The sequence below is a fragment of the Ambystoma mexicanum genome, chromosome 1q (genome assembly GCF_040938575.1).
Source record: "Ambystoma mexicanum isolate Mex_15411 chromosome 1q, UKY_AmexF1_1, whole genome shotgun sequence".
NCBI lineage: Eukaryota > Metazoa > Chordata > Amphibia > Caudata > Ambystomatidae > Ambystoma > Ambystoma mexicanum.
The window spans coordinates 931,755,327-931,768,749 of NC_090922.1; the positions used below are offsets into that span (position 1 = coordinate 931,755,327).

General features: G+C 44.6%; 2 protein-coding genes across 3 annotated transcripts in view; one reads left to right on the forward strand and one right to left on the reverse strand.

Annotated features, from left to right (window-relative positions):
• LRRC39 (leucine rich repeat containing 39) overlaps nucleotides 1–7,851 on the forward strand; it is a 207,233-nt gene extending 199,382 nt beyond the window's left edge. The window contains exons 8-9 of the mRNA XM_069641590.1: nucleotides 6,911–7,047; nucleotides 7,745–7,851. Of these exons, the coding sequence (XP_069497691.1) occupies nucleotides 6,911–7,047; nucleotides 7,745–7,800 (193 nt within the window). The 3' untranslated portion in view covers nucleotides 7,801–7,851. The remainder of the gene's footprint in view (nucleotides 1–6,910; nucleotides 7,048–7,744) is intronic.
• TRMT13 (tRNA methyltransferase 13 homolog) overlaps nucleotides 7,161–13,423 on the reverse strand; it is an 876,862-nt gene continuing 870,599 nt past the window's right edge. Inside the window, exon 11 of one of the 2 annotated variants that reach the window (XM_069641589.1) lies at nucleotides 7,161–8,309. In XM_069641589.1, the coding sequence (XP_069497690.1) occupies nucleotides 8,138–8,309 (172 nt within the window). In that variant the 3' untranslated portion in view covers nucleotides 7,161–8,137. The remainder of the gene's footprint in view (nucleotides 8,310–13,423) is intronic. The other variant, XM_069641588.1, reaches the window with a different exon arrangement.

The window sequence follows — 13,423 nt, forward strand, 5'->3', positions numbered from 1 at the left end:
GTAGCCAGAGTACATGCACCCTATGGTCAGATCTCAGTGAAGCTTTTCCACCACACCATCCGGACAGAATATGATGTGCAGTATATCTTCAGACCGGCAGGTACCAGGTGCACCTCTAGTGGGCTGGGTGGCGACCTCCCCAGCGAGTGAAAGTGTTTGGAGGAGCCTGCCGGGGAGACTACCCCATTGCTTAGATAGGGTGGGGTGGCCAGTGGTATCAAGGCACCACACACACGCCCCACAGGCTACACACGACTCTCCTATCTCACCTCATTGTAGGAGGGTGGGTAGTGACCCTCTGTAGGCAGAGGTCCTCACTGTATGTCCTGGTCTGTGTGTGTGCAATCACTGTGCGTGGCAAATGTGTGGCCGAGGACCTCACAGGACATTCACTTTGGAAAGTTCAGCCGGCTCCAGTATAAAGCAGGGCAGCCTCAGTGCCCTATAAGGATCAGCAAGGGCACATTTCCACAAACGTTAATAGCCCCTCTGCGGGTTCAGGGTGAGCCCTCTCCAGCTCAGTCGTCTTGGGTAAGGTGAGCTGCAGTAGAGGAGGATACGCCGCAGCAGCTGTATGTGGATATGGTCAGGCCATGTCAGGAGTAGGGCGCAGGAGGCCAGGTACCTGACATCCGGGTCCGGAAGACTCCCGCCCGTCGTGACTGCCACTTGTTGCTGAGCTGCCGCATCCACCGCCTCCGCGTGTCACATGCCGCAGGCGAACTGGATCTCAAAGGCTCGTACCCCCCTCAGTGGTCCGCGGTACACTCCTCACCAGCAGCAGTGCCAGCCACTCCAATCACCTGGCCACGGCGGGGTGAGGACGTCCAATCCCAGCCAGAGGGCCCTGCTGTCAAGAGCGGCCCAGGTCGCCTCATGAATGGGACAGTGCTGTGGACACTGAAGGAGCGGGGGGGGCCACTACCTGCCCAGAACTCGTAGTCAGCTCCACCCCCACTGTGGCCTCGGGCGCCTTGCTCTCTTCACAGCAGGCATGCTGTACCACACAGAGGTCAGAGGCGGATCATTTTCCAGATTACAGCCGGTGTACTGGAGATGCGGTTTTCTAAGCCTTCATGGAACCTGGATGCCTGGCACCAAGACAGCTCCTGCACCAAGCCTTTAGACCCAAGTCCAATTGCTTTTTGTGTATTAAAGTGGCACCAAAAAGGGTGTTTAATGGATAAGAATGTCGCCCAAGGCAGAGCTACACAGCTAGGTAGCCATACCTCAGCTGCGCAACAGCGCCCCCTCTGCTCAATAGCAAGACATTTGATCTTTATCTGTGTTCAGAGGGGAAATGCTTCAACTTCCTCTAGTCCTTTGTGCAGTTTCTACCTTTTCTCAGAATGATAATGAGCTGAAGAAGGTTCTCACTCCTTTGAAAGTACAGAACATTCAGAAATGGTCTCACCTTCCTCTGTGTTAATGCTTTGGAGAGACTTAGTCACAGTGAGTATTTTTGGCATGGTACAAAGAGCCTTGGGTGACCTCAACTCCAGATGTCTCTATCTTGCCGGAACCGAACACAGAGATTTGGAGGATTTGGCACCAGAAGAAACTGTAAATTAGACCAAAACTCTCTCAATGGCTAACATACCAGCGCAGTCAGTTTTCACTCTTAGGAGGTGATAGGCTGGTACCGAAATTCAATTAGTCGGATATACATACACAATAAAATACACCATATATAATATGCTGTACCAATATATATGCCATGTAATTAATTGCAGTTATGCATCATAATAAAAATACCCAAATAAGTAATTTAAAATACAAACAAATCATGCATATCCATGCATAAAGGAAAAATATAGTACAGTAATAAAAAAAGATACCACCCAACTCTAAGAAACGCAGCATAGTGGACGATCCGAAAATGGATGTACTATGTTATATCTATGTGTGGTCACTAGAAAGGGGGGAGGAAAAAGGTTACAAGTAGGAACCTGGCCCAAAGGGCCACGAAACAGTAAGAATAGTTAGAGAATCACAGCTCTGGGTTTAAATAGGTTCTAGTACCTCCCACAAAAGAATTTGAACCCATGTAATCATAAGAAGTGGTTACAGTAATACCATTATATCCTATGGGAAGGAGTGAACTGCAATTCACTAAAGGTTTATTATACAAAAATGTATATAATATATTCCACTGCTACCATCTAAAATTACACTTTCTTCTGGGGAAACACCGGGGACCAGGTAACAACGTATTAGTCCAAATAAGTGCCCCAAAAAATGTCTCCAATAAAATTCAGCAGGATAAACCTAATAGGACTGCACTGGGTATGGGGAAAAGTTAGGTACCCCTATTGTACCTCACAGGTGCAGCAGGAGGGATCCACAAAGAAGAGTTCCACCACAAGGTCCAAGAACTATCTGGTCACGAAGAGCTGCTTCAAGAAGAAAGCCCAAGGTCCACTCTTTCCAATGTAAAACGGGGTAGAAGGGGCAGGCTTCAAATCGTCACTGCTCCCGGGCCCAGGTGACCTAAGAACTGAACCAACTACAGAATTAAATCTCTAAGGACTATGGGATAAGGTACTCACAGTGCTGGCTACTTCAAATTCAGCCTAGAAACGGCAGGTCTGCACATAACTTGGGCGTCGGGTTTACGTCTGGCTTGTGGTGGTTGGGGTCTCTAGTCGCTGTGACTCAAACCCACAGCCCAGCAAGGATCCAGACAAGGTAAACCCAAAAAGGAAGACACATGGAGATACAATCCAATAGCAAAGAAGACAACAGCAGTGACCACCCGCGGGATCTGGCAAGGGTGCCATGTCAGCCCAGAGGAGCACAAAGGTACAGCCAGCCAGTAGGAAAATGGTTCCACGACAGAGGCAATGGCTAGAGGTGACCCCATATATCCCATGATGGAGCTGAGGAGAAGAAGCAGCAAGCTACTTGGATTTCCAGGGGAGGACAACTCCATACCCCTCTCCTATGCCTTTAGGCACTTGGGCCACAAGGATATTACCAAGGAGGCAAAATAGCAGGCATGGAAGAGTCTAGCGAGGGCAACCAGTCCAGCTAGCTAAGAGGAGAACAGAAGCAAAGGAAGAGCCCAGCATGAGATTCGACCAGCCAAGGAAAGCACGGATTCAAGCACAGACGTATAAAGGCACAGGCAGCATGGCCACACCAGGACCCTCAGCACCAGCCCATAGCCGAACTAATCTTCAGGTAAGTACCAAAGCAGATATAAGGCATGCACAGGGTCATATACTAATAACACATTCACGCGGGGCTGAGGGTGTCTTGTGGGCTTGGGATGAGTCTGTGTCAAACGAATGGGCAATTCGGCTGTGCCTCGTGATCCACATAGGCAATGAAACACTACAGAACAAAATGGCTGAGAGCAGGGTTTAAAAATACATTAGTACCCCAATGACTACTGTCGTGGTGAATAAAGAGCACTCACTATTCTGGTGGATTGATGAACACTATTATTAAAGCAGTGAGCAGACAAATAACCAACAGCAACACAGGACCTAGGTGTAAGTGACTCCGCCCCCCCCACCCCACCTGGATTCAGGTATCTTATACTCTCTGGAAGACATGAGTTTCAATGGACAAACCCTCATTGTACAGTCTTTCGCTGCAAGCTGCACTCAGAAGTGCTTATTAGTGTTATCAATGAAAGCAGCACAGCGTAATGCATTTCTTCAAGGGGAATATACTCCCTAAATCGTCGTACTCGTCTCGAGGGAGGCGAGAGGTCTTGTAATATGACATCTGCCAGCTAATGCCACCTTTCAGTAACAGGCAAGAGCAGAGAACACCCTTAGCTATGCCAAAACGGATATACACCTGAAGTATGAACAGTGAAATGTGAGCATTCTTTAGTGATGTGCAAAGCGCTGTTTTAAAGGCGGCATGCTGTGTACCGCCTTGCTTTATGCAGGCTAGAGACAGTGTTTTAACATGGCGAGTGGTAAACAGCATATAATGGTGCTCTTATAACAGTGGGGGTACATAAATGTGTATACGTTATTGTTTAATGTTTTCCTCCACACTACTATATAGGTGCTTTGGATTACTAACCGTGGTGTAACCACAACTAAATTAGAGCTGCCACCAGCCTGCTCCACAACACGCTTTCAGGGTGATACAATCACCCTGGCACCAAAAAGGTGACTGTAAAAGCACCTATATCCCGGTAGTAATATGGGCTACTTAGGCAAGTACGCCGGAAAAAGGGTTGCAGTGACAGGGTGACTTCAGGTGAAGTCCCTCTAGTCACAAAAATAAAGCTAAAAAAAAAACATGGAAGTCAGCTAAAGTTTGGGCAAGTCACAAATTTAGGGACAAGGAACTCCAAAAATGGATTTCTGAACACCTTTCTCAGTAACCTAAGAACACCATCTTGAACAAACAGGTTGGCCCAGAAAGCAAAATCCATTATATACCCCCTTGCAGAACTCAAGACAGGTTCCCATAGAGCAGTTGCCACAGCTGGGTCTCACGTGGGCACCACACACCTTCCGATATTTGGGTATAGATATACATCACAACCCTACACACACACATACTGCTAACACGCAAACAGCCCTAGAATAAAACGATGAAGTTCATGGAGTTCTGGAGGACATTGCCATTGGGGATGATAGGGAGAGCAGCCCTGTTAAAAATGACGTTCCTATCCCATCTGTTATATTATATTACAAACATACCCTACAACATACCGGGGACATTTTTTAAGAAACTGAACATGATAGTTTGGGGGAATCATTGTGCAGGACTACGAAAGATACTAGCTAGCAGGGCAGTTGCGATTTGGGGTCAGATGGTTGGGGGATGAAGAATCCATAGACTCACTACTATTCCAGTCGGCCCTGCAGAACTGTCACTTACGAGAAATTATCTGGATGGAAAAATCTTGGGCCAAAGGCCTGCCTACCCTGCTCAAACTGGGGCTAACATTATGGAAGAGGGCGTGGAAGATTCAGGGAACCCAGGGACCCATGCTCCTTGCAGATCCCCCTGGCGGGACTTGGGGGTAGCAGACAATAAGCTTTGGCAGCATACAGGATACACGGGAAAGCTAAAGGAGTGGCACAGGTAGGATTCCTGTGGAAGGAGAGAAAATGGGTGGACTTTAACACCCTTACAGCAGAAAATGAAATACACAAAGGACAGTTCATGCTTTACAATAGCATTGTCCACACTATCAAGAGGAGGTGGCCGGGCCTCACAGAGGAGGAACTACAGGAAGACCTAGATAAGTGTGGTAAGACATCGCCAAAGGAAGGCACACAACATCAAGGCTGTATGAAGAACTCAAGAAAGCTAACACCACCAAGAAACTGCAGGTGCGAAACCAATGGTAACGGATCGGGAATGGTCAAGGGTCCTAAGATACACGAAAACGGTCTCGTGAAATAATAGATTCAAGCAGACGCAGCTCTATGTTACCCACAGAGCGTACCTCACCCCAAAAAGATTATCCAAAAAGGGGAACAAAGACATCCAAACTTGCCCCAGATGTGCCACGGAAAATGCAGACATGCTCCACATGTTCTGGGGTGTCCAGTAATACAAACATTTTTGGGAAGACATCAAGACAAGGGCGACTACTGGCAGAGTGCAAATGCAACAATGGACACCGGAAAGCTACTTGTTAGGACTATTCCCGAGGGGCGGCAAACAAAGGACACATATAGCCAAGATGAAGGACTTGATGTGCATCTTGGCGAAATGCCGGATCGCCATGGCGTGGAAGACTGACACAGGGCCCAGAATAGAAGCATGGTGGGCCGACTTGAATCGTTGGGCATTGGCAGAGACAGTAGTATGGACCAGCGCAGTGAAGAGGGGGTCAGGAGAAAGTAGCGACAATCTATTTGCTTGGAACAAACTCCTACAGGATATGCTAGGATCCAGAGAAGACAAGAGATATGGAGGACCCTAAGAGTGGTTACCAAACTGATGGACCAAGAGGAAAGCCCTAACGTAGGCATCTAACCAGCTGTGGGTGCCATACGAACACTAGTTCACGGGGTTAGGCGAATGGACATGCAACTACAAAATGAATACCCGAGAATTGTGCATAGTGAAAGGAGTAAGCGCCACGATTATCGCAATTGAGAGAGACTCCCTGCATGCAGTGCCATTTGTATGTTATGTTATGGTGTTTGTTGTATTGTTGTTTTATGTTGTATGTTGTAAAATGCAATAAAGAATAAAACAAATAAATAGGTCTTCCCAGCCCTAAGAGGATATTTTGTGCCTTCATACACGGGCTAGGAAGTGTGATGCAACCCTGCACCCAGCAGCGGGTCCCTCTAATTTGTAAAAGGTATTCAAGATTTAAATAGGACCTTGTCAGTCAAATTGTAATGCTTTCCAAAGATGCTCCATATGCTGCAGGCATTTTGTGAGGGGCAAGCACTATGTGACCAGAACTGATGGACGCTGGATGGGTGCAAGTTCCCAGGCAGCAGACAGATGATGCGCCTTGTGAAGGTGAACCACAGAGGACCTTCACAAAGTTTGTAGTCCTTGAAGCTTCTGAAAATTAAAGTGTGTCGTCAGAAAAATCATGTGTGGAAAAAGACAGCCATGTTCATACTGTGTCAGTGGTCAAAGAGGTAGAGGTGTGTGAGCGAGACATAAAGAGTCAGAATGCACAAGTGGAACGCTGTTCATGACCATTGTAGAAAGAGTTTCCTTATTCAAACGGTTCTGGGAAGTTCCCCCAACTTGGGAAAGGAAAGGAGCTGGGGTAGGAATGACAGCATTATGCACATCTGCCCCATGTAACACAGCAACAAAAACAGTATCATGCCATGCACCTCGTTTTGTATGATCTGATTGGGAATTTGAATGTTGTGGGGTCAGTTGTAATGACTAGTGGTGCATTTTATTCATTTCAGAGAAATAACTGGAGTTTGTTTTTATGTACCCTCAGATTTGTCAATTTCCGAGACAATCCCCTGGATATGCAGGTCACATTACCACCCTGTGACACCCTAGAGGAAGAGGAGGAAAGGGAACTCTTCGGCCTGCAGTTTATGCACACATACATACAGCAATCCCTCCAGCCAGGTAGGGATACTGGTCTTATCCAAGCATTTCACCAATAGATGCATACAGTGAATTTGTTTTAGGGATACCTTCTACTTTAGAAGCTAACTCACAAATGACCAAAGCGTAGCACATTCTGCTAAAGTTTTTAATAAAACTACAGAAGGCATAGGTCATATTGCTATTATGTCTGCACCTAACATCTTCACAAAGTTATTTCAAACAAAAAACAATATTTTTCCCCACAAGATAGTTAGGTGGATTCATTTTTCCCTTTAAAACACAGCCCAGCAAGATTATGGTGGAACAGCAGTACTACAGATTTAGTGGTGTGCAGGCGACCCCCGCCTTCGGAAAAGGCTTTTTCCCTTGTGCTATGTGAATGGAAAGTTGGGACTCCATTTGGTCACACGTGTGAATTTTTACCTCCAGATAACAATGATCCATATTCGACATTGCCTGCTCGATTTAGAAAAGAGGCTGATCGTGTGACACGCACCACGTTGTGTGACTGGCCAGATCAGTAGGCAGGATCCCTGAGAGTTCTGGGAGGGTTGGGGATGCAAGTGTTCTGCTGCCTGGCCCCCACAGTAGGAAAACAAATGAGTTTGCTGATGGGGAACACGCACTGACATAATGGAAGGGGGTGTAGGGGAGGAGGTGATGACATGAGATACATATGAGTCTGACATTTTAACATGATTGATTTCTCTTCCAGTAGGAGGTGAGGAGCATGCAGCTGTTCTATCGGCCACTGTTGAACTGGAAGGCTAAATCCCACATTCCCCACTGAGCCAGCTGGAGTCCACCACACACGCTCGTGGATCAGAGCAACAATGCTATTCTTGAAAGGGAAACCCTGCATCCATGTCAGAGGGTGCTACCTGGATGATCTATGGCCACAGAAGATGAGCCTATGCCAGGCACAAATCTTCCTGGGGGATAGCTGCACTCCAATGGAAACGGCTATTTGAAATCTCCTTTTTCAGTCATACAAGATGGCAATGTAAATAGTTACGGTTTCCGACCAAGTGATAAGTCATAAAAAATGCAGTGAGATATGCAGCTATTCCAGGAAACTCTTCTTGTGTGCAAATAGCTCCAACGAGGATCATCGGCTTGGCACGGCTGTCAAAAGCACGTTCTCCAAGGACACGGCAGGATCCGCATAGTATTGCAGGGCAGCCTGGTACCCCATCTGCTGTAGATAATGGATCCGACCGTGGTCAATCAACAGTTTGCAGAGACGCCCGATGTGCTCTCGGTCTTCCACTGTAAGCGACCTAGGGTGTAAAACAGAGGTCAGACTGCAGCATTTTACAAAAGTACCAAATCCCTGACCCGCGTCACAGAAGGTGGCCCTTGAGCTGTACTCAAATGTTGGGTCCATAACATGACAACTATCTCTAAGCCCTAACAGCTGTTTATTGATAATGCAACTGCTGCACTCTTTGAAATGTTCAATAGTTACGTGAGGAAAAAAGGTCTTGCAGTAGATAGAAGCTCCACTACATACATTTTGTTAACTGGCTAAATGTGCACTGCTTTACTTATTATCTAAAAAAATATGCAATTTAAAGTAGCATGAACATTCATCTTTTGTCAAATTGCCTTGTTCTCTTTCTTGCAAGGTCTTTATCTCAGATACATGGTTTAGTGTGAGAAAACAATAAGCCCCAGTGAAAATCATTTTTAGAAGAGCCTTTTTGAAATAACGCACACTACTCCCCAGACTTTCATGGTTCGCCCACTTGAAATGTTTACGTTTTATTTTGTTGTTAGATACAATTGAAAATCCCAACTCAACATTAGGCCTACAAGTATTGGGAAGCAATTCCCTCAAGACCCGGACAAAATTCTAATTTGACAGCTATGCTAATTTATATCATGTCGCATTTGGCAGGTCTACTGTTCAGCGGTAGACTGGTCTACAGTTTGGAGGCTTCCTGGTGGCTCTCTGCATCATGGGCTTCTTGTGTGGGTACCTGGGTTTTCTGCTTCTCCTGCCCCTCTTATGCACCCCGCCATTCATTTCATCTCACCTCATCGCCCACATTTCTTTGAAGTGCGGATCTTGCTACAAAGCTTCCAGCTTTTCTATTCCTCACTCTTAACAAGCTAGAGGTCATTTTTTTGTGTTATGTCTAACTACTTTTTAAACCATAGGGAAAATAACCGACTACTGGGACCACATTTTCGTGTGGGTAACTCCCCCCCCCCCACACTACTTTCCTAGAGGGCCTGGGGTTGCTTGCACAGTGTAATGTCGGGCCACTATGAAAAACATGACCTGGGCCACATTGGGTCCTAGTCCACCACCGCAACTCTTAACAAAATAAAATGCTGTAAAGGCATTAGGTCAAAAACGGAACAAATCTTGATAGGTGAGTGAGCTCATCCAAATGCTTAAAAAAACATTGCTCTAAAGCAAAGCCCCAACCATAGTTGAAGTAGCCTCTATTCTGAGTCACCCCCAGGAAATAATGCATCATAACCCAGATTATCTCCGCAGTCCTCGCGAATAACTAAGTGAATGGAGAAACTCCACCTGATTTATTTTAAAGCTGATAAGCCCCTGATTAGGGCGGGGGACGCACGCACGCGCAAGAGAGAGGAGACAGAGGTACACAGCATGCAGCCGCTCACACTAAAACTGCATTGGCTTTGTGGGCATTCCTATTAAAAGGAAACAATGTGTATGTGTTTTGTAATTTCGGTTTTAAAAACCGCAGAAATGTGTTCTGTAAAAGAACAATTAATCCATTTGAAATAGGTCTGCTTTGGAATATACAGAACCCTGCGATCAGATGGCAATATGTAAAACAGAGCAGATAGCAATTTGTGATGGAGCCAGTGAGTGAGCACGTAGCAACAATTACATAGCACAAAATATGGGCCACATCATCTCATAGTGCTTAACAGAATGACAGAGAAGGAACATTAATCAAAAAGTTGCCTTCTCCCCTTTTCCCTGAAGGCACTGTGACACCCCTCACTCCATCCTCCCTTGGGATTTCAGGAAAAGTGTTCCAGATGCTTGAAACCATGTAGGAATATCTGAGCTTCCTTACCCCGATCATGTGAAAAGGTTGGAAAAGCTCTTCACTGGATGATCCAATTTCCATAGGAAAAATATTGCTTGCCAATGTGATGATTTTAAGACCATATGAGCTGGTCCAAAAAGCAATATTGGTGGGTTACGTTTGGATATGGCTGGAGAGTGGTGGAAGATGCAGAGACTGGGGAGATGAATAAGAGTGGACATGAGGCAGTAGTGCAGAGCTTGAAGATGTGGTGGTAGCTAACAGAGTCAAAGAGGAGTTGTGACACAAGAGTGGGAATGGTGAGAAAGAGGTATGGGAGGTAAGGAGGAAAAGGATGAGATGTTATTAATTAACAGAGAGGGAGCAGACCAGAGGATGTGGTGAGAATTAAGGGAGTGACAGGGGATCTAGTAAGATCAGAACCTGGGAGTAGAAGTCCAGGGGAGGTGGTAGGAATCAGGGAGCAGGACCAGGTGGTCAAATCCAAGTGAAAAAGGGAAGGTGATAACCGAGGTTAGGAGCAACAGATAGGAGTTATCAGCAGAAGAGAGTGATACAGTGGAAGATGGAACCCCCTGAGATGGAATTGTTAGAGAAGGTGGTACAGAGGCAAACCCAAGTGTGACAACAGTGGGCAAAGAGATAAGTGCAGACAGGGGGTAATGTGGAGGTAGCTAAATGAACACCCGTTTGTGAGGGAATAACCAGGTCAAAGAGAGAGATCCAAAATAGACTGCCAGAGCAGGCGGGTTATGGCTAGGCAACCTAGGCACGACATACAGTGGGAGGAGAAATGAGAGAGGATCATGGAGATTATTGTGTGAGTAGAGAGAACAAGAGAGTTTGGGAGGAAGCTCAGACCCAGGCAGAATCCGGGGCCCCCTCTTTAGCTCTCGCTGCCAGCTCTATGACAGCAGCTGGCATGGCTCCAGCCATAAGAAGAGAAGGAAACACCCAGGCACACCTATTTTGTGTATAAATTGAGATAAATTTAAAGATATAACACCTAACACGGTTTGGAAAGAATTGAAAATAATTTGAGGTGTGGGGGAGAAAAGCTCAACCTTGGCATCTAGGTCAGGAATCACAAGAACAAAAAGGTGGTTGTTCCTAAAAAGGGCATTTAGGAAATCCTGTCCCCTGCACACTATCTATTATCTGTAAAACAGATCAGTAATTTGATATAGTAATCTAAGATTTTTTATGCTGTTTGATACCAGTACTTAGTAAACAAGAAAATTCAATATAACAATTTTGTAGAGCATAGAAATCGTCGTTTATTGTTGTACAATATTTAGGCCCAACCCGTTTCGAGTTTACACTCTTCTTCAGGGGCAATAACACAATTCTTTCAAAATTTCTAAAGAGAATAGAAAAAGGTACAATTTAGCATTTTGTTGATAGCTGTTCTTCCCTAATTAGGAAAGCAACATTTTACAATCAAATGAATTTTGTAATTAACACGTCCGTTTCTTCATTTAAACCATTGTTTAGTCATTTATCAATGAGCAAGCTTGTTTCACTTAATGCAGTAAACATAATTACATCTAGTAATTATAAACCTTTTACAGAAATTAAGTCAAACTTAGGGTGGTCATGTCATCAGACATTCAACAACTACTCAAAAAATAGGTTGTCCGGCAAGCCAGTCACTTACCACAATGCGTAAAAATACTTTGAAGGAATACAGTTCAAAAATGGTGCATTCGCACGTTTCTAGGGTAGTCAGTCCAAATACTGGTAAAGATTTAAGCTAAAGATGAGAGAAAGAATTAACGGTCAGTAGAATATCCTATAGAGTGTGATCCAAAAGATCCACGGCATCTCCGCGCTTAATTTTATTCGCCCATTGACATCACGCACCTGCGTGGGGTTCATTGGGGCACACATGATCACCTCTTCATGTTTCTTTGACTCCTAAGACTTTTTTCCTCTCTCATACCGATTTTTTTACTTGGTGAAAAGTATAACTTTACTGCGCATGCACAGTGTTGTCGTCATAGTCATGACGGTGTACAACACTCGTTGTACGCATGCACGTGTAACACTTTGCCGTTACGTTCTGACGTGCTTCACATTTGGAAGTATATAAGAGCGACTTTACATGATGGCAGCACATCCTCCTGTTGGCGGGATGCGCTCCACCATGACTCCTACACTCGGACCGTTGTAATGTAAGTATTGGGAAGCCATGTGCCGGCTTGTCTTTTACTCTCCATCTTCTATCGTACTTATACTATCTCTCATACTCTATCTTTCAGCTTGAGCACCGGAAGGAGTTTATCTTGAATTCTACCTTTGTTTTGGGGTTTACTACAGTACATCACTGTCTGACTTAGCTGTAAGTGTTTAGCTTTTTACAGCTCTACTCTTTTGGATCACACTCTATAGGATAGTCTACTTACCGTTAATTCTTTCTCTCATCTTTAGCTTAAATCTTTACCAGTATTTGGACTGACTACCCTAGAAACGTGCGGATGCACCATTTTGAACTGTATTCCTTCAAAGTATTTTTACGCATTGTGGTAAGTGACTGTCTTGCCGGACAACCTATTTTTTGAGTAGTTGTTGAATGTCTGATGACATGACCACCCTAAGTTTGACTTGATTTCTGTGAAGGGTTTATAATTACTAGATGTAATTATGTTTACTGCATTAAGTGAAACAAGCTTGCTCATTGATAAATAACTAAACAATGGTTTAAATGAAGAAACGGACATGTTAATTACAAAATTCATTCGATTGTAAAATGTTGCTTTCCTAATTAGGGAAGAACAGCTATCAAACAAAATGCTAAATTGTACCTTTTTCTATTCTCTTTAGAAATTTTGAAAGAATTGTGTTATTGCCCCTGAAGAAGAGTGTAAACTCGAAACGTGTTGGGCCTAAATATTGTACAACAATAAACGACGATTTCTATGCTCTACAAAATTGTTATATTGAATTTTCTTGTTTCTTGAAAGTACTGGTATCAAACAGCATAAAAAATCTTAGATTACTATATCAAATTACTGATCTGTTTTACAGATAATAGATAGTGTGCAGGGGACGGGAGTTCCTAATTACCCTTTTTAGGAACAACCTCCTTTTTGTTCTTACGGCTCCAGCCATATCCAAATGTGAGCCTTCATGTAAGCCACCAATAATCCATTTTGGACAAGCTTGTATGCTCTTAAAATCAAAATGGGAAGCAATATTTTTCCTATGGAAATTGGATTATCCACTGATGGGCTGTAAGCTTTTCCAACCCAACGCCCATGGGCTTTAGCAAATAATAAATAAAAACATCCACTGCTTAAGAAACTTTACAACAGAGCAAGTCATCAGTCCCTGGAAAGGCTGAATCTAGTTCA